At 38.0% G+C, this 21,806-nt stretch overlaps 3 protein-coding genes across 4 annotated transcripts; 2 read left to right on the forward strand and 1 right to left on the reverse strand.

The window, feature by feature from the left end:
• Positions 1-1,830: 1,830 nt before the first annotated feature.
• On the forward strand, positions 1,831-5,220 carry LOC137737620 (nicotinamide adenine dinucleotide transporter 2, mitochondrial-like). The gene is made up of 9 exons (XM_068477156.1): positions 1,831-2,265; positions 2,386-2,469; positions 2,921-3,027; positions 3,200-3,248; positions 3,412-3,524; positions 4,039-4,133; positions 4,332-4,420; positions 4,523-4,617; positions 4,725-5,220. Exons 1-9 carry the CDS (start codon positions 2,187-2,189, stop codon positions 5,136-5,138), a joined length of 1,125 nt encoding a protein of 374 aa, XP_068333257.1. The 5' UTR covers positions 1,831-2,186; the 3' UTR covers positions 5,139-5,220.
• A 2,244-nt stretch (positions 5,221-7,464) lies between these two features.
• Positions 7,465-15,063, reverse strand: LOC137736494 (LEAF RUST 10 DISEASE-RESISTANCE LOCUS RECEPTOR-LIKE PROTEIN KINASE-like 1.2). 2 transcript variants are annotated; one of them, XM_068475756.1, is made up of 4 exons: positions 14,261-15,063; positions 9,723-9,767; positions 9,209-9,457; positions 7,465-9,076 (listed from the first exon to the last, which is right to left on the reverse strand). In XM_068475756.1, exons 1-4 carry the CDS (start codon positions 15,036-15,038, stop codon positions 8,106-8,108), a joined length of 2,043 nt encoding a protein of 680 aa, XP_068331857.1. In that variant the 5' UTR covers positions 15,039-15,063; the 3' UTR covers positions 7,465-8,105. The 2 variants fall into 2 exon arrangements, with proteins under 2 accessions (XP_068331857.1, XP_068331859.1); XM_068475758.1 differs by lacking the exon at positions 14,261-15,063 and adding an exon at positions 9,988-11,847 and having other exon boundaries at positions 7,469-9,076.
• Positions 15,064-18,533: 3,470 nt separating this feature from the next.
• On the forward strand, positions 18,534-21,592 carry LOC137736496 (F-box protein At2g05970-like). The gene is made up of 2 exons (XM_068475760.1): positions 18,534-18,625; positions 19,968-21,592. Exon 2 carries the CDS (start codon positions 19,982-19,984, stop codon positions 21,188-21,190), a length of 1,209 nt encoding a protein of 402 aa, XP_068331861.1. The 5' UTR covers positions 18,534-18,625; positions 19,968-19,981; the 3' UTR covers positions 21,191-21,592.
• The last annotated feature ends 214 nt before the right edge of the window (positions 21,593-21,806 follow it).

The following is a 21,806-nucleotide window of genomic DNA, read 5'->3' on the forward strand; positions in this document are numbered from 1 at the left end:
CCCACATAAGATAGTCAGAAAGCCACTGCGTACCCGCCTGGGCCCCCGAAATCATGATATCTTCGCTGAAAGATACCCCAAGAAGTGAACTTGTCCGGTAGGGGGTTTTGTATGAGATGGTTTTAAGCCCACTAAACCAAAACCTTTACTTTTCCTATTAACTCTCATTATTGTCTAATTTCCTGTATGATTGACAAGAAATTCGAATACTGTAATTGTGGCGTCTCGTACTAATAAGCTAATATAATTATTGAGTATTTTTATATAACATTGTACGATTGACACAGAAACGCTATGTCAACATTGTTAAGTTGTTCTCCTAATCTTGTGTAAATTTAGCATAAATGCTCTTTGGTGACGGTAATTTGCCAAAGGTGCTTCGGTGACCAGTCTCTGTTTCTAGGCTTTTGGCATGCTCTTTTTTTGGGCCCAATTCTTTAAACCTTTTGAATGGCAGCCCATAATTAGTTGGGCCTATCTGACTTTACGACTTTGGACCCAAGCGAAGAATAAAAGCCTAACAAGCTTCTTGTTATAATGTACAGAAAAAATGTGGCATTATCAAATCAAAATCACTTTTTTTTGTTCGCCGAAAAGTCACTTTTTTTTTTTTTTTAATTGAGATAGTTGATCCTAGAGAATTTTCAGTTTGTCAAGAATACGACTTGATACAATAAATATCATAATACTAATAGTTGAAATATCAAATCTCAATTATTTGTATTATAACACTTTATGCATTCGGTCCGATTTTCAACAAATTGAAAAATTTCTAATTGAACACTCTCTCCTCGTAAAGCAGGCCAATATCAGTACACAAGAATTTGTCAAGCTATGAAATCCATCATTGGCTACCTCAGCATATAAAAACAAAACAAACTTTTGCATATTTGTCGTTCATATCACAAATTTTAAAACTAAGGACAAATTTAGGTGAAGTTAAGTTGGTTAAAGTGATGTAAACTTTACGTCGAGCAAAAAAATATAAACATTCATGTACTTGAAATCGAAATTTTGTTTTCATAAATTTACACTAGCAAACTCTACAAATGCTATGCATATGTAGGGAAATGTGAGGAGAATCTAAAATTGGAATTGAATTACATTAATGCCCTTGATTTTAAATTAAAATTTTAAACTCTTTGACATTTAAGGGTTATAATAAGGAAAACTAATGAAAATGGCTTGAAAACTTTGAGTTTTAATAATAAAGACAAAATAAAAGGTAAAGTGAATAGTATCATGATTGACTTTTTAATGTAAAAATGTGGTTTTTCGTTAAAGTGAACAATACTGAGAGCTTTTAGTTAAAGTTCCCCTTATAATAGTCATAAAAAATCATAAGCTAACAAAAATAATCTCTTTATATGCATATAGATTAAATTAGAGTACCAGTTGAATAAAAAAGTAATATCTCCAAATTCAAAAACAAAAAGTAAATTGAAGAAATTCATGAAATATACTTTTTTTCTTAATACTACGATTTAACTTACACCAAACAGTGAATTATCTATAATAATTTGATCTCACGTACTCAATTAACAACCAAACTTAAAATTCACTAGAGAAATACTATCAAACTGTAGTGATGACGGTTGAGTGGTCATAAAATGTGTATCACATTCATGCCTATTAGATAGAAATTGAGTTTAATTAAAGACTAATGTTAGGTAAATCAATTTTTTAGACCAAATTTTCAAACCATGAGATACATTAATATAAATAATAATTCAATTATTAATAACCACGTCATATTGTTATTTACAAAATTTGATCTAAATAATCGATAACCTGAACCCACCCACTTATACTATTGGCCAGAAATTTACCTATCCGAGAAAGAAAATAGCCGTTTTGCTAGTTTTCTAGTTTCCTTTCCTCGACGGATTCCGTCTCCGGGTCATTTCCCCTTTCCAAATTCCAAATCCGAAGCTGAGCTCTGCGTACCTGACACGTCATTTTTCACCACTTAACCCCCTTCAAACAAGTCAGGCGGCGACGACGACGGCGTCGTAGCTCCAGAATACTGACTCTCAACAGTCCTTAGAACTTCCGGCCCCAAATCTCTCCCCCTCTATCAAATCAGTATATATACGTACACACACGGCGACTGGCCATGAAAATTACCGTTGATTTGAGTTTGAAGAAGCAGCTCTAGAGAGCGGCTAGAGAGGGCTTCAACGACGATGGGTGTTGTGGCCGAACATTCCGATCGCCAATCTATCAGAGATGTCATCTGCCACGCCGGTGCTGGCGCCTCCGCTGGTCAGTTATCTTCCCCATTTGCTCTTATGCGATTCCCATTTCTAGGGTTTCGTTCATTTGGGCACGCATTTGCAAATCTGATGAATTTATTGCAAATTGATTGAACTGTAAGCTTTGCAGGTGCTATGGCGGCTACGTTTGTATGCCCCTTGGATGTCATCAAGACTAGGCTGCAGGTCCATGGCATGCCTTCTGGTCAAAGAGGTATTCTTCAATTTTCCGAGTCGAAGCTTTATTATTCCCTTGAACAAATTATGGTTTGTTTATCAATACTGGGATGCAATTCTGTGTTTTTATTTATTTTGAGGAACTTATCGATTGCAAGTATCGATTTTTGACGATATTAGATTCACTGGGACTATGGGAGCACATGTTTAGGGGGAAAGGAATCGTAGTCGGATTAAAGCTTCAGTTTTGTGAACTCTAGTGTATTCGTATATATGAGAAAATATGCATTGACCAGATGTATGCCACATTTCTTGTTATTTGGTGAACTGGCTTGAGGTGGCTTTGTGTTTGTCTTATTAAAGTTTTTATTTGGCTCATCGCCATTTCGAGGATAATTTCCAGTCGATTTGTTTGTAGTATATATGTTTCATACTTATACATATCAGTATGACTGTTCTTCTTTGTTTTCCTTTTGGCCTATGATCAGGTAGTATCATTGTCACGAGCCTACAGAAAATATTAAAGACAGAAGGTGTGAAGGGGATGTACCGGGGCCTTTCGCCTACAATTCTAGCGCTACTTCCAAATTGGGCAGTGAGTATTACTTTTGTTGCCTTATATTTTGAATCATATCTTTGGGAGCCCTTATCTTGTAGAAACTTAAGTTCACAAAGATCTTGGGGCCCTTGGTCAGATGACATGGAACTTTTTTTCCTGTGTACTTGTATAATTTTCCTGGTGCCATATGTACTCTGTTTGTATGCAGGTGTACTTCACAGTTTATGAGCAACTCAAAGGCCTACTCCACTCTCATGGTTGGTTTTTCCAAATGTGGCTTTCTTAAAAGTTTGTGTTTGTCTCTAATTATTTCTTGTGAAATGCATAGTATTCCCATATTCTTTGTTTAGTTTAGAGCATTGGGTAAATATATAATAGTATTCAGTTAGTTTTTAAACATTCGCTATGGTCATTCTGTAGTTCATGGCAGCGGAGAACTCACAATCGGTGAAAATATGATTGCTGCTGCTGGTGCCGGGGCAGCCACAGCCATTTCAACAAATCCATTGTGGGTTGTTAAGACCAGACTTCAGGTAAGTTTACTGTTTTTATGTTTGTAATTCATTTAAGATTTTCATTTTATTGCTTTCTGTAGCACATTGGATAGCTCGGAGCCATTCACAATGACTGTTATTTTGTGGCATTCTGTTGGACTGGGACTGGAAACATTGTTGTTTTTTTTTTTTTTTTTTTGGAAGCGACACAAACTCTCTGTAATTATCATGTCCTCGACTTGAGATGTCAGGAGAGTAAACTATGAAAAATTGGGAATAAAAGATAGAAATAGTTCAACTATGCAGACGCATATTTGCTAGAGATGGTCCTTTAGTGCTTATGGTTCCGGGCATATTTTATTCTTGGGTTGATGCTTAACCAACGTCTAACTAGGCTAATGAATCTCTTCCACATAATTACATGTTAGCTTCTGGATTAAACTCAGCCGTCATGGATTAGAAATTCAAGGACTTTGCACTGGTTAATTTTGCTAGTTTGAACATTTTGTCATTTTTGTACATTGATATATTCTTCTTGATCATCTTCATTTAGACACAAGGAATGAGGCCTGGTGTGATTCCTTACAAAAGCATGAGATCTGCTTTCTCAAGGATTACAACTGAGGAAGGCTTACGAGGTTTATATAGGTCATTTTTCTTTCCAAGTTGCATCATGTGGATATGACACTAAACTGGGAATTTTATATTTGATGTTGCTTTACTACTAATCAAAATTTTTTTTTTTTCCATTCAGTGAAGGAAGTCCGCTCCATTGATTAGAATAAAATTTATTCGCGTAGTTTCCCTTAATGATACCTTTTTGTTTGCATGTGTGGTTTCAAACAGTGGGATCTTGCCTTCTTTGGCTGGAGTAAGTCATGTTGCAATTCAATTTCCTGCTTATGAAAAGATAAAGTCTTTCATGGCAAAAAGGGGTAAATGTTATTTGTTTACTTCTTTGATGAACTGTTTAACTTGAAAATTCAGTGTTTTTTAATTAATTAGTTATATCTGACCCCATAAATTTAACTTTTCAGATAATACAACAGTTGATAAGTTACACCCTAGTAGGGTTGCCTTTGCCTCATCAGTATCAAAAGTAATCGCTTCTGTAATAACATACCCTCACGAGGTATGTTCAGCTGGACTTCTCAGTAAACGGACTGGGGCTTGGATGACTGCTCTCTCTAACTATCTCATATTTTATTTTGTCGTCCTGACTGAATCAATTATCTCCAGGTTGTGCGCTCGAGGCTGCAAGAGCAAGGGCAGGCCAGACACATTGGAACCCAGTATGCAGGAGTAATTGACTGCATAAAGAAGGTGTTCCAAAAGGAAGGCCTTCGTGGATTCTATAATGGTTGTGCTACTAATCTAATAAGAACCACTCCTTCTGCCGTTATTACATTTACCAGTTACGAGATGATAGATAGGTTCTTGCGGAGGGTTGTGCTTCCAGAAAACGAGCATTCAGAAGGCCACCCCAAGTCTGTTGGCCATGCCGAACCTCAGCAGGGAAATGGAGGTACCGAGAGAGAGGGGAACGACTCTGCGTTGCGGCAATCACAAGCCCAAACAAATCAGACTCCAATTCCTCTTGGAACCAAAGAGCCGCTAGCGGCAAGACATGGAAGGACTCCACCCTTTTTATGAATTTACCTTTTGATTGCAAGAAATTTTTCTGTAATAATTGAATTAAATAACAAAATAGATGAAAAAGGTCCCTTCGAAATCATCGAGCCCTTCTTTGTAACTTTTCTTTTTCCCAAAGGGAAGAGTTGCTTTAGCATGTGTAGTGTAAACTGTTCTCCCAACATTCATGGTCCTGGGCCTCTTTAGCCACTTTAACTTTAGAAAAGAACCTCGAAATAATGGTAATGGCGTGCATGGTCACGAATGAATGAAATTTCATCGATTTTGTCCCGAACCTCTTTTTCTTTCGAAACAAGGGAAGGATCGTCTTCGGTGGATCCCTCCAATTCTTGTTACGACCTCTTCATTTCGGAAGTTGTATCTATTCAAATAGCTCTATTTCTTTTGCCTATATTGCGAGAGGTTCCAATTTCTCACAAGTTCAAATATTTTTTAATACAAATGATAATGACACGAAAAAAAGGAGAATTGAAACGAAATCATAAAGTCGAATGTATGATACTGCTTGTAACTACGAGTCCAATGCCGAATTATACAATGCAATACAAGATCGATTTGTATCGGTATATCATGAGAGATGGCCGATCACATAACATACAAAAAATACTCTAATAATATTTTATGAAGATTAAATTATTTAATTAATTTACTCGGGAATAGTGACGAGCACAGGGCGCCAAGCCCTTCTCAGTAACGACTTGTAACGAAAACCGGTCCAGGCCGGCCTAGGGGAGCCCGGTCCAACTCCACCAATTTCTTTACCTACCAACAAACTACCCAACTCTGCCCGCTTATCTCTCTCACTCTCCGCCTTCCCCCCGTCGTTCAACTCAAATGGCGGCGACGACACGAACAGGTCCTTCAGACTGTTCCTCTGGGGCGGAATATTCTCCGGTAGCGGCATCGGAACCGGCGGGTCACTGCGGCGACTGCTGCTCCGGGTCAGGAGCATCAGCAAGGTGGGTTTGCGGCGGCGGAACTGGATCAACGGGCTCGTCCGCGGGCTTCGCGTCGGGCTCTGGGCCACGCCGCACTGCGTGGCGAGGAGCTTGAATTTCTGTAAAGTCCCCATCTTCTGGATTTGAGGTCTGTTGCTGCTGCTAACTCCCATTCCTCTATCTCAATATATACATGTAAATTTTGGGGTGAATATTTGAATTTAAATTGGAGAATGATTGCAGGGGAGAGACTGAGACACAATTGATTGCTTGTGAAATGGAGAAAAGGATATGTTGGGAAGTGGATGCATCTTTTATATACACACTTTTTTATGAATGCTAAGTACACTCTCTAATTTTAGATGAGACTCTTTATGGCATCTCTAAAACGTTTAACGTTAATTTCATGCCAAAATTATAAAATATTATGTTAAATTTTTCTCAATAAATTTAGGGATGGTTTAGGGATGGTTTCCTTAGTATTTTTCTCAATAAATTAGATAAATTTTTCTATTCAAAACACATAACGATACAACACATATCATTACACAATTAGATAAACATTTGAATAATAAACTTTCTTTTAATTATATAATAATATATAATCTGACGTCTCGTGTTATGATACAGTAAAAAATCTCTCAATAATAAATTAGACCAAATAATGATTGGTAATTTTCTCTTTTTTCACAAATTCAAAAAAGAGAGAGAAAGTGGGTGCCTTTTCCAAGTGAAATTCCAAAGGTGCTGAATCCAAAATCTGAAATTCTACATAGGGTTCTGAAAAAGAGGCGACACCACCTCATACTTTGACTGAAGAAGATTGAAATGTCAGACAATAGGAGATTGGTAAAGGATCAGGGTCCTTCTCAGCTTAAGAAGTTAAGTTTTTGAGCAAATTACACGGATGATTGATTTTTAATTTAACAATTATAATTATTATAATTTTTAAAAAGATTCCTCATTTATAATCTTTAGATGAAAAATCAATGATTTATGTGATTTTTTCAGAAGGTTCAGTCTTCTAATCTTAAAAAAGAATCCTGATCTATTGGTAAAGACACTGTAACTATATTACTCGCAAACTTTATCATATAAGAAAATTAAAATACATGTCAGCGATATATATATATATATATATGTGTGTGTGTGTACACACACACTATCTAACTAGCCGGCAAGTTAGGTGGCCCGCGGTTCTAATTCAATTTTCTAGGCTGTAGCCTGCACACTAGGTTCTTGAACAAGAACAACAATGTTGTCAGTACCACAATGTGATTCCTTTTTACCAAACAAACATCTGAAAAGTTTTCCAAAAAAAAAAAAATCTGAAAAATCCAATTTTAGAAGTGTTATTTTATTATAAATGATTGATGAAATAGTGGTTCTAATATTTTAACATGGTTACAGACATAGTATAGGCCAGAATACTCAAGTTTGAACTCTTTTTAAATAAATTAGAGTAATTTAGAATTCTATAAATGTAAAACCTTTTGTCGTTTATGTCGGTTTTATTTTCCTGTAAAGGAGGTGTTTGATCATGTCATACAATCCAAACTTGGTTAATAAACAATATCAGAAGAAGCAGAAAATAATAAAAGAAAAAAGACAGAGACATCAAACAAGTATGAAGAGCCAAAACGATACAGGATCAAAACTATATGTGTAAAATATTAATAACAATGTCTCCATATAATATGTACAAATCCCTCAAGCTTTTACCTAGCAGTACTAATTAGATGTGTTTTTCAATGATGGTGAGCCTTGGTACAACGAAAATGTTGCTCTTTTGTGTTCGAACGTCACGAGTTCGAATCGTAGAAACAGCCTCTTTGCAAAGGAAGGTTAAAGTTGTGTACGACAAATGCTCTTCCCTCTCGACCCTTGCAAAACAGGGGGTGTTATTGGCTTGCCGTTTTAACAAAGCAAGGAGATGAGTGGCAAATAAACCTCCACCCACCTAATCAAATCTGAAATGCATTCATATATGTTCTTTATACTGAAATGTAACACACACAAAAAAGAACTGTCACGCACTGGCATTAGGTGAAGTAGACCTAGTGCTAGGCCATTTTTGCGTGACGGAAACCGGCGAATGCGGAGTTCTCATGTTCAACAGCCCGATCTCATCACCATCCGGCGAAGCTGGCGGCTGTACACTCGTTTTCACACTCTCACTGTCCAGTTCCGGCTTTAAATTCTCAGGGACATAACTCCCGCTTTCGATCATTTTCAAAGCCTCCAAAACCTCATTCATGGTAGGCCTCACATTGTTGTCCTGCTGCAAGCATTGAAAAGCCAACTCTGCAACTGCAATGATCATCCTTCTAACTTCACCATCGGATTCGAACCCGAGACGTTGATCTACCAACTCGTTGAACAAACCTTTCTGAATTTTGCTTATGGCTAAGTTAGCCAGATTAATTTCGTGCCTGTGCCTCATTATATCAACTGCCGGAAGCGATGATATGAGCTCGATGAGAACAACTCCAAAACTATAAACGTCACTCTTGCTAGTTAGCTGGTAACACTCGTGATACTCTGGATCAACGTAACCCGGTGTCCCTTGTGGAGCGGTTGAGACATGCGTGACATCAAAGGGGAAGAGCCGGGAGAGCCCAAAATCTGCAACTTTAACGCAGAAATTGTCATCGAGCAGAATGTTGTTAGTCTTCACATCGCGATGTACAATTTCAGAAGCATGGAGGTAGGTCAATGCGTTGGCGGTTTCAATGGCGATGCTCATACGTATAGGCCAAGTGAGCGAGCCAGGGTCTGCTCTGTCTCCGTGGAGATGATCAGCAACGGTTCCATTGGAAATGTATTCGTAGACAAGGAGGAGTCCACGGCTGCGGCGTGAGGTGCAGCCATAAAGGGTGACTAAGTTTCTGTGGCGCAGACGGGTGAGGATTTCAATTTCATTTAGGAACTGTTCAACGCGTTTGTAATTGTGCTCATATAAGCGCTTGACTGCAACTTCCCGACCATCTTTGAGTTTTCCTATATTGGATTGATCAAAAGAGTAAGCTGCTGCAGATACTATGCAACTTAACTTCCTCTTTACTTGCCTAATCTTAATGATTTCTTTTATTTTTTCAGAAATTAACACGTACATAGAAGATTAGCTCTTACCATAGTAGACAGTTCCGAAACCTCCATCTCCAAGTTCGTTTTCGCTATCAAAGTGGTTCGTGGCCTCATCGAGTTCACTGTAGCTGAAGACCGGGACACCACAGTAGGCACCGCCCCCTTCTATGTCGGAATTTGTGTATGGCTGAGAAGAAATGTTCCTTGAGAGGAAGAGTGAAGAGCGTTTTTTCTTGTAAAGCAACAGAAGAAACCCGCATATTGCAAGAAGTGCTGAAAATCCAAGGCCAATTCCTACAGAATACAAGTGAGAGAGACAGTTAAAATGTAGTTTATTCTGGGGGTGCTTAAAGGAGAGTTAAATTTGATCGAAGGTATGTTATGCAGAGCAATCAATTGACTTTGCCAATGTGTTTAAACGCTTGCTCATTCCACAATTCTTAGAAAACTAATCCAGAGGCATTGGGGAATGATTGATTTCAGTCCTTTGGTTCTAATGCTTGTCGTACATGACTATCCATATCAATTATATATTTAAATGCAGAGATATCAATCTTACCTAGTCCGAGCTTCAATTGCAACTGCTTATGTCCTGCAACTTGATCTGCAAAGAAAACTGCTGTTAGTTAAATCATAGAATTGCAAAAAAAATTGCATATAAGTAATGTTACCATTCGACAAAAAGAGGCCAATGCATACATAACAATCATTTAATACTTGTGTGTTTCAATAAACTGTTTCCTGTTTCTAATAGTTATATCCTTTGAAGAAAGGAATCGGATTATTGCACGTCAGAGAAAGAAAGGTCATATAAATGAATATACCTTTGGTGCATTTAAATTTTCCCTCTTCAACCAGGCATTCACCTTTTCTGTCAAGACATTGATAGCATTCTCGTGCTGACACGGTGAGGTTAAACTCAGCTGTCAATGAAGAGGACATGTTGGGTTGCGACGGACGCATGGGGACCTGAATGGTTTCACAACTTGGTGGCAGAGGGTTAGGTAAATTACTGTTAGATGAATTGATATAATAAGTATGGTCAGCATTTCTGCAGCCATCCTTGGGTTGTGGACAAGAATTTTTGTCCAAGATGTTGTTGCATTTGAGAAGGGTAAGATTGGGTGTGGATAATGATACTTCAGGGATTGAAGAAATGTTGGGAAGACTCAAGGCGTCCAAAACTCTATCATCGCAGCGATTCTTTTCTAAGCGGCTGCCAAGGTCTCTATCTTTGATCCAAATCCAAGTTGATAATAAATAGCCTTGGAATTCCTGCCAGCGTCCTCCCTCTTTCAATTGGATTTTTGGCCGATCGGGTTCTAAACAATTGACTGTGAACAATCCGCATTCAGGAGGATCTCCTGGGCTTTTGAAGGGGAAGATGATGTGGCCTACTGTTTCACTGCAGAAGTGGCCTGGACAATGTTTGGCGGGTTCCGGCCCTGGATATTCAGCAGATTGCAGAACCACAAGGTTAGCAAGAACGGCTAGAATAAACAAAGCCACCGGAGCCATCCGAAGATTCCGAGCTGATCAACAAGAAGAAAGCGCCGCAAAGGAAGAACAATAAGAAAATCTACTCCTCCTCTTCAGAACAAGAGTGTTGAATTGTTTAGAGGTTCAGAATTCTTTGTATGCAATATATTAAGGAAATTGGCTGTTTAACACGCCAGTTGACTTGGAAATTAGGAGACGGAAGACTTGTGGAAACTAACCATGTAAAAAAGTTGCTGGATACACAGTTTGATTGGTCGGCTTAAAGACTTCCGTGGCCTATTAGGGAGTTTCCTTCCCAACTTCCCCAATGACCAGCACCAGAAAGACTTTGACCCCTCGACTCTTCAACCATTCTCGTCACGATGATACTATTCAAAAATCCTCAAAACTCCTCTGAACCACACATATTACGGAAAGAATCGACTGTTCAGTGTTCACTCGTAGCTCCGTGAAACGTGATTGATCTTTCGTGTCCGGCCCGTCTGGCTTTCGGGTCTACTTATTCGTGTGAACGCTGAATGGATCCATAGCTGAAAAGTATATCCTAGTTCTGACGTTGGAATTTAATTTAGTAAAACATCATGACAAATTTGGTCGTTTGTGGCTGTCGTTTTCTTTAGCGGTCTTGATGGTGTAAGTAGGAGACGGGACAAGAGAGAAAAACGTATCCATAATACCTTCCCGAAGACTTGTGGTGTTAGTCTTGATGGTTGGCGCACTGGCTACGGAAGCAACCACGACTTTCTGGGTTTTGTTATCTACTTTGTCTTTCATCCATTCTTCAAGAGTGTTGAATCCGAAAAGCGCGTTGAGTCTTCATGCGTCTTAGTCTCTTGCCTGTGATTTCTTCGATATAGGGAGATTCTGGTTTCCGGCGATTGTGATGGGTTTTGTTGGTTGTTCGATATAGGGAGATTCTGATCGTAAGTTTTATCCTTGCCTTCGTACGAACATGGATTAGCGGAACTTAGAAAGGAATCAACGGCAGGATTTTAGCTTTAAAGCAGACTGATTTTTGGATTATTGGGGCTTTGAATTTCCTCTGCCCAGTTCATCTCCAATTGGACAACTTGTGGAGGATATGAAATGGTAGCTTCCATTGATCACTAAGAGCAAATCCACCGTTTACTGTTCACAAACGTAAATTTTCAACTAAAACAGTAAAACTCCATATTTAACCGCAGTCTAACGATGTTCCTTTTTATTTTTATTTGTAAGAAAGATCTCTAAACCTATTTCATCTCCCTTACTGTAGATAATATCGCTTGTTAAAATAAAAAAAATAAAAAAACTTTTTTTTCAAACGATAGATTTTGTTAGATTATATGTTAGGTTAGCAACCAACAAGATTCGAAGTCACGCCGTCATGCAATGACTTAACTTCTTTCCACCACTGCAATAAATGACCACTTGCGATTAAATTTTAATTACAAAGATTTGCAATTCTTTTGGAATTTTTTGTTAATTTTTTCTACCTCTGGATTAATTATAGTTGTTGATTTCCAATTTTTTAAAAAAAAAAATCAGATACACCAGATTGTGCCACGTGACACAACCTATAATTTTCATTTGTTTAATGTTGGAAATCCAACGGTCTAGATGAGAAGACCGATATAAATCCAACGACAGAGGGCGAGGCCTTTGGCTTGGTGGGTGGACCCATTCAGTCAACTGCATGACATCATCTATGACGTAGGCCACTGCCTGCAGACGCAGCCCGGGCTTGAATTGGCAGGGAAGCCCAACTAGTTGCTACCCATGCTCCAATTGCCTCAATGAGTTTGGACCAGTGAAGATGAATTTTTTAGGTTGGGGGATATTCAACCCACATACTGGGCAGTTCGAGCACCAACGGAGTTGCTCTAAGGTTAGATGTACCCAAGTCTGCCGCCAAGCTAACGAAGTAGCCCATCGCCTTGCTCGGTACGGTCATACGTCAAATCCCCTTGTGCTTGGTTGGACTCTCTTCCGATCTTTATTCTAAATTTAATGTTTGAGGACTGTAATTCACATTAAGTTAGCAATTGCCGCCCTTTTACTACAATACCCATTCAATGAAATCCACTATCATTTCAATAAAAAAAAATCCAACTTCTACTATCAACTTGGATGCAATTTGAAAATTGACGTCCATCCCTTTATTGAATACACATTGAATTGTAATTAACCAATCCAATCTTAGCCACCAAACGAGAGCTTCAGTTCAAAATCATGAACTACAAGTGCTTGCGTGCCTTAGGTTGATTTTACTGAATCAAGGCATAGCTTATACATAGCATAAGCTTGATGGACTAAAACGATTAATAGTAACACAACTGGTTTAGTTGTTTTGGCCAAGTCATGTCCGACTTGACAATCCAGTAGTATTGGACTACTGGTGCAGCATCAGAATGCACAGTGCGCACGTTGGGTCAAGTGTTGCACCCACAAAAACGCAATGCTCTACGACTCTGGCGACCTCCGTGGCCAAAATTTATGGGCTGAAAGTGCAACCACAAATCACACTAATTGGCCAAACTTAATGCGGCTTCCACGCGTTTATTGGGTACATTTTGTCTCCAGAACAATGATGATAATATGATTTTTCATGTTCTGGAGGGTGGGATTAAGATGAACACTGATCATCTCCAACGACAGAGGCAGTGGCAACAAACAACTGGCAGAGTGGTAGGTTTCAGTCAACAATGGCTGTTGAGGAAAGAAATTACCGACAACCAGCAGATTTCTAGTTGGATTGCTATTCAATGTGACTACAACTAGAGCGTCTAAACTTGTTAGGATTTACTCACATCCTTTTACCGCAGCATCCTAGACCAACAACATGACGCTATGTATTTTACGTTTTATGCATGATATGGTACTATTGGTTCGGAATACCATCATCTTAGCGTTCTCATTTCATTATGTTAATCCTTTTTGTTTACACATAATTATGTCGTTATTAACTTGTTCGTGAATTAAGACATTGTTCATGAATCAAAGTTTATGTTGACTTGCAGACTGAGTAGTAATCAACAACCAGGTTCTAAAACCCTAATAAATTATCTTATCCTGGAAGATTATGCGACTAAAGAATTACTTAGAGCTAACAAATATCCCATGAAGAAAGCATTTTTAATTTGGGGGCATACCTATTGTTTGCATCTCATATAGTTTTCATCACAAGTAATCGTGAAGGATATTTTTCACGTTAAATCGTGACGATGTAGAGGTTCAGATTTGACTTTACGGACGATCTTCTTCGCTAATATTTGATTAGAGGTGGCTATATTCAGCCCTCCAGCCAGCAGCCGCCCTTTTTTCCTTTGAAATCTAATGTATGGTAGGAGTTAGACTGGATGCGATTTTTCAACTATTTGCACAGGAGAGTTGGGCAAGTGGGACAATGATCCCGTACCAGAAATCTTCGTTTTGAAATTAAACGATATTCTAAACTACTCTAATCTACAAAGGTGAATTTGAATTCAAGTGTAACAAAGCGACATATTGTGTTAATGAACTAGCCTAAATCATGTATGCTGCGTGGTAATTATCTAACAATCATATTTCATGTAAAAAAGAGAGAAAAAAAGAGTGAACAGAGAGAGAGAGACTAACCTTCGTCATCTTTCTTGCAGCTCCCAGAATGGGTCCTATTGGGGCAGAGGCACCTAAAATGGCGGGTGGTGTAGTTAAACCCACATAGCCCTCCACTCCCCTGGCAGCGGCTGCAGTCAGGAGCCAGCCATTTCATCTCAAACCCTCTTCCCAACACTTCCTTCATTCCCGCTGCCTCATCATTCCCATACCCTCCACCATGCACCACCGCCACCTCACTCGATCCACACTTTTCAACCTCCTCAAGACGTCCAAATTTCGGATATATCTGCCCAGGCAGAGCAAGAACCGAAGTGTTATTACAACCAATCTTGTACTTTGGAAAAGAATCGACAAACGAAGGGTTGCAGTTGTAGAGCAGAAAGAACTGATCTTGCTTTGGAGCCAGCTTAAACTGTTCATTAGGGATCGTTAAATTATGGATCAATGAGAGATTAGCGCAGGAAGAGTTGTCCAAGTAGTGCGAAAGTAAAGCATTTGAGACGACAAGAGTCTGGCTTTCGTAACTGATGTTGTGAATTATGTAATCGTCTCCAGACAACCGGAGAAGTGGGTAGGCTTCTTCTTCGTCGTCGTCTGCGCCGCCCTGGCAGGAGAGCTGGAAACCAGGGTAGCCGCAGAAGTCTTGTTGCCTGCCTTGGATGTAGAACGGGTAGCTGATGTTTTGGCGGCCACAAGTTATCGGGACGCTGCAGTTTTGGTAGTAAAAGTCCACTGCAAATGCTGGGGCTTCTGAGAGAAGGAAGATCAGGATGAAGAGGCAGATGTTTTGATTCATTTGGGAATTTTGTGGCAGAAACTGTGGAGGTGGTAATTTAATATGCAGAGAGAGAGAGTTAACGAGTATAATTAAAGAGTAGTTTTGAGTTGTATTATTTATGAAGGAGGACAAGTTTGACTTGAACATTGTCCTTGGGTTGCCGTATGACGGTTGAAAGGGAGTTTTTTGGTTAAAGAAAGGATGTTCATGTAATCTGCCTCACATCTTAGACTCTTGAATTCAAGCCCCATTTTTGCCTAATTGGGCCTATGAAAGTCGCACAACTTGACCAATCTCATAATTCAACTCCTCTCCTCCTCTATATAGGGAAAAACTTTTGTACAAGAACTGGATCACATCATTCGTGGGATACTGTTGAGAAAATAAATCATGAATTTGCTCCAATTCTCCTTGGAAAACAACGGTAACGAAGAACTTCCGGATGTAAAATAGATGAAATTCATCGTAGGATACTATTGATAAACGTTTGAGATTTTCTATGTTTTGATCTGATCCTGACCTCATGTTGATTATGCTAATATAAGAGCTGCCATAATCAAGCAGTCTTGTCAAAATTTCGCCTACCTTCACATGCCTTCTCCACAGACAGAGATCAACTATGAATCTCACTGGTCGGAACTTAAGTATTAGGCAATCCGAGCTACTCAAATTGAATCGGACTGTCCCCATTAACTTATTCCGATGATCCACCTCACACAAACCAAAGACTTCGATTTCTCCTTCACACAAGCGGCTCTGATTTCTTGATCCTTAGGCTCTAGACACTAAAATTCTAAAAAAATCTCAATTCTTTCTCCATAAGGTCAAAAGCTTTTACTTTCAATTGGGAATAATAATTACCCTCATATGTTTTTCAAAGAAAAAGTCATTACATTTTGAAACAGTAACTTATGATAAGGATTATTAGAGTCGGACAAGAATTCTCTCTCCTCATTTTATCAAGAAAAAAAAGTAGACCTAGTGCATATCTAAATAGTATCTTCGTATTAACAGCAAAAGTAGCGACTGGCGACCAAAGCAAAAAAGACTTGGTCATATATGTACCACACATATATACAACTATCACATGATGCATGCGGTTTCTATTCATGTGCATAAAAGTAAACAATCACCTGGTACAAATGCGTTTTCAGAGGACTGAAAAATCATTGTCACTGTTACTATGGTCAATTTTTTGTCATCCGATGAGTAATACATTCAAGAATACTTACAAAAAAAAAAAAAAAAAAAAAGAAAGCCGATAATTTTGCAGCTTGTGAAAATTAGTGTAATACATATAAGAGCGGATTGGTGGCATCAATTTTTTTGTGAGGTCTACTTTGTATATTTTAATAGTTTAAACCGTCTATTTTAGTTTTTGTGAGGTCCACTTTATAAATATGAGTTATTTATTTTTTAAGCACGTTGTCCAATATTTTAGTGGAAGGGTAATGAAACTAACTATTTAGACTAAATTTTGTAAAACATATGATGTAGATGTTAATGATTGAATTATTACTTAAATATTGATTAATGTACTTATTTTATATCGGTGACATATAACATGTTTTGTAAATTTGGTCTAAATAATTGGTGTTGGGTTTCAACACATGTGTTCCGAATTTAAAACCCCACATTTTCTAAGTTATTGTAATAGTTTCAAACTTTCCGATTCTTAAATTATTATAATGTGAGAAGCATTAAATTTAGTTTAGATAATGTGAGATATTAGCTAACTTAATGTGAATTACAGTCACATTATTAGAAGAAACACATAACTGATGCTTCTCACATTAGTTATGGTTGAACTCAAACATTATTAGAATAAAGTTATGTGTTTCTTCTAATAATGGTTGAACTCATGGTTGAACTCATTAGTTTAGATAATGTGAGATATTCTAATAATGTTTGAGTTCAAACATTATTAGAATAAAGTTATGTGTTTCTTCTAATAATGTTTGAGATATTCTAATAGTGTTTCTTCTAAACATTATTAGAACTCAAACATGAGATATTCTAATAAAGTTATGTGTTTCTTCTAAACTAATGGTCTAAATAAAGTTATGTGTTTCTTCTAAACTAATGGTTGAACTCAAGCATCAGTTTATGCTTCTCACATTATTAGAAGAAACACATAACTGATGCTTCTCACATTAGTTTAGATAATGTGAGATATTAGTTCCCGTCAAAGCTTTTGGGAAAATAGAAGAGAATAAAAAGAATATCTTTAAGGAAAGGCATTCCCCTTTTTTTTTTTACAATGGAGATTAGTTGTGGGATTCAGACCACATCGAACTTCAATAATTCGAACTGTTCATTTTTTAAATTTCATTGTGATTATTAAATAGTCAAATGGTTTTGGTTTAAATTAAAAATTTTCAATGATGATTTATGAATCGAGACTTACAAAATAAACAGTTTATATCGTTGAAATTCTATGTAAAATGAGTCCTACAACTAATTATTATTTTCCTCTTTCCCTTAAAGGTCCCGCCCCATTCAAACCGACCATTTGGAATAAAGAAGACAACTAAAAAGGCAATCAAAGATTCAAGGTTTGATGTTGTACCTCTTTCTCTTGACGTGCCTGCGTTTCTTCAAAGGTCTGGTGTCCATGCATTTTGGCCCAACTTTTATCTCTGTCAAGGTCTAAAAATGGACCTTCGTCCAAGTGGGGAAGTGGAATTTTCTACTGAAAATAGGCGCCAACTAGCAAGTGGAAATTGATGTTTTTGGAAACTTTAAGCTTACGGCAATGAACTTTGCCCCATATTTCAATTTGCACTTTGAATTTAGGGCTGGACACGACATGTTGTTATATAATTGGAGAAATTTTTTTTTTCTTTTTAAATGTCCTTCTAGTTATACAATAACAAGTGGTGTTTTACTCCATGTTCCAAATACATTAAAAATTCTCTTTGAACTTAGCCCCTTATTTCAATTTGCACTTTCAATTTTAAATTTACATTTTATACGTATTATACTAAATACGATAAAATTTGAGCTAAGTCACATCATACTACTAAACGGTACCTTAAACTTTCAATTTAGTTATTCTACGTCGTGTCGTTTTGCCTATGTCTTAAATTACGAGTTATTTTCATATGTTCAACTGAAGAAAACTACAAAAAGTGTGATAACATTGACAATCGAAGATAAATTAGCACGTTTTGAAAAGTATAAGACCCAAAGCCAAATTGAAAGCAAAAGGTCAAAATGGAAGAAAGTCATAAATTCAAGAGTGCATATATTTAATTTCTCCCTAAATTTTTTACCAAATAAAAATATTCTCCCTAAATTATTTTTCTATTTTACCTTAAATAAAGAGAGTAAAATGGGCTTTTTCGTTGGTTTGAAAGTAAGCTGGGCCACCAATCCCAACAAAAAACTGACAAGTAGACGGGCTAACTGGACCGATACATGACTCGTTTTAGAGACCCAAATTGGGCCTAACCCGACCCAGACAATATTTGATTCAACGAGGAATCAACCCTTACGCCACCGTTTTGATTGGAAGGAGACGAACCGGTGTTTTCCAATTTCTTCCAGAGACTTCTTTCAGCTGAAGCAGCTCCTCCGCTTGCTTGGTGGATCCTTCCGCTCCGGTGAGTTTCCGCTGAACGACTACCGTTTTATTCCTTTAAAAACCTGTGCATGCAACTTTCCTTCTGGTTTTATCCGTTCGTGTCCGACGCCTGGGCGTCGTTTGGTAAAGTGGATTCTCCCTTCTTTTTACTTGTCACACTTCACTCATTATTTTCTTTCCTTTTTTGTTTTTGGTGAAATTTTGGTTCCTTTTCTTCGAACTTACTAGAGGCTAATGCATTTACTGGATGCCAGAAAACTATATGTATATATGTATATATCTGTGTGCTTTGAAGGAAGGAGGATATTTTGTGATTGTAAAATCTGGAATGATTTGGTGGGTTAGGAACTGATTAGGTAGTTAATATAGCTTTTAATCGTTGCATGCAAGAACTGGGTATTAAGTAAAATGCACTTAACACCGAAAAAGCCTTCAACATTATTATGAGGGTTTTTGATCGGAGCACTTGTTTCTCTGATTGATCATGGATTCATGCCCTTTTTTGCAATTTTTTGAACTCATAGGAACGATTCTTTGTTGGTTAAAACGGCGAACGCAGTTTGATTGTAATGGCTATTTGCTTGTGGAATCTTAGTAAAAGATAATCTTCGTATTCGTGGGTTTAACTAAGAAATTGAGAATGTTGATAATATACGGCATCCTTCTTGCAGAGATCACTTATTGGGCTTGCATTCTCTTGGAGTTGAGACTTTTAACGATATTATGTCTAGGCAATCATTTGGTTATTGCAATTCAATTCGGGTTTTGATTGTTTGTGTGTCTCAGTGTCCGTGCTTTTATTTGTTTCGGCAATCATTTTATTTGTTTGCGTCAAGTGCTAGACTCCGAGGAACAATTACTGCCGCTGTAGTCAAACATGGCATCCCAACTTTTGAGATTTACCTGTAAAGCTTTAAAGATTATCTAGAAAGTTTTTTCCAATTTGATTTTGAACTGATAAGATGGCATGTTACAAGGTAGTAAGGGAGTTATTGTACTTCACAAAATATATGATTTTTCTATCCACATCTGTTATACATCGAATTTGAATGTTATGTTTATTTCAAGGTGCTGCTACGTAAATGCTCGATGACAATCCTGTGTACTCCTGAGAATAAACAAAATATGGCATGCAGTTTATTATCCTTTTGCACTGATTGGGGATCATGTTCACCCCTTAAATTATGTCAATCTTTTTAGTTGTCTGATCATTTTGACTGTTGAATTAAGCTTATACTATTGACGTAAAATTTTTGTTTCCGTACTCGGCTTTTTTAAAGGAGTTTGTGTTTCATCAGATTATTGCTGTAATTATTACACTTTTTTGATGTTGTATTTGCACTATTATTTGCTATCTGTAGAGTCATAGAGCTGCATGATGGGTCGAAGGAGAAATAAAAGGCGGAAGAAGGAGAAGCTTATGAATGTGGATTGGGCAGAGCTGCCACAGAGTATACTTGAGATTATCTTTGAGCGACTGCCTCTGATTGATTGTATCTCTGTTAGTGATGTTTGCAGAGCTTGGAGCAACGTTATCGGACAGGAACTGTCTTGTTGGCAAAGGCGTGGTGTCCCGTGGCTCATGATGTGTGGCCAGAAAGACAGACATGTAAGGACTTGTCTTAGCATATTACAGAATCAAGATTGGGAGATGGTGCTTCATCAGGCTATTGGAAGATACTGTTGGGGATCATATCAAGATTGGTTGATTCTAGTGAAAGATGTCGATTGTTTCAACCTTGAGATTAGCTTGTTGAATCCATTCTCTGGGAAGAAAACTGATCTTCCGAAAACATGGAATTTTTATCACAAGATGGTTCTCTCAGCACTTCCCTCTGTTGAAAACTTTGTTTGCATGCTCGTCCATGGTCAACACCGGGAGCTTGCATTTTGGGTCCACGGAGCTCAATCATGGCTTAAACATAAGCTAGATGGTGAACCGTTTGAGGATGCTGTCTTCTCGGATGGAAGTTTCTATCTTCTAAGCAGTGATTATAACATTTCACAGATCAAGGTTACTGATGTGCTTGCTGCCATCAGAACAGATGATGATTGTGAGATAGAAACAGGTTGCCATGAAGTAAAAATGTCCGAGGAGCAGGAAGACGAGCAGGAAAGTTACACTGTGCTGAAGTACCTTGTGGAATCTTGTGGAGAGCTTCTCCTTGTTTGTAGGTTTTACAGCACCAAACCAAATGCTATTCTTGAAACACGCGATTTCAAAGTATATAAGCTGGATTTCAGCCAGATGGCATGGAAGAGGGTACATGATTTGGGGGATCAAGTACTATTTCTAGGAAAATGTTGTTCGCGATCTGTTTCTTCAGGTGAACTTGGTGTTCCAATGACAAACCGTATCTACTTCTCTAATGATCATGCTGCGCCGTGGTGGAATGAATGGGATTCTAGTCATCTTTATGGAATTCCAGCTCGTTTTGATCCAGACAGAAGGGATTGGGGTGTGTTCAAGCTTGGCGACGACAATCAAGAGAATTTTCGGTTCCGTGGCAATACAGACTGTTGGGCGCCTATCTGGTTCACTGCCCCCCAATGGTGGTGCTGTAGGAATCTGGCTCTTAGATGAAAGAAGTAACTTGTAAGTTAAAGCATAGCTGGGGCAGGCGTGCCATGAAATGCGTATTCTCTTTTGCTATTTTGTTACAGTTTGCTAGCATATCATACAAGTGAAGGAGCTCATTTTGTTCTAGTTACTACTGTACAAAGCGATGAACTTACGTGGAACTGAGACGCTAAGGTGGTGGTATCCCAAACGAAGCAGGCGATGTTGACATGTTGGCAAGTTGAAACACGTGGCGGTATGTGATAGACTTGAGATACCACCATCTTGATGTCTCGGTTGCACGTAGGTTCCTCTTGGCTACAAAGCTTTTATAATCTATATTATCATGTAATGTAATTCGTGAACAAGATCTATCCCTTCGTGTGTGGTCGGTGCTTCAGTAATTATATATTAGAATTTTGGTCCAGTACAAATCTAGTCTGCTTTTACTTGCAATAATTATATTTTTCAAAGTTAATTTGGCATCAGAGTGCTGTACAATGGTAGCAACTCCATTCAATACACCAAATGTTATATCACATTTGGTGTATTGAGTCGTGTTTTTGTATTGCGAGACGATGTTGTGGACACGTTTTGTAGATGTGTTTTTGGCGAAACGACAATGAATGGATAACCTACC

Source organism: Pyrus communis, chromosome 6 (genome assembly GCF_963583255.1).
Source record: "Pyrus communis chromosome 6, drPyrComm1.1, whole genome shotgun sequence".
Taxonomy (NCBI): domain Eukaryota; kingdom Viridiplantae; phylum Streptophyta; class Magnoliopsida; order Rosales; family Rosaceae; genus Pyrus; species Pyrus communis.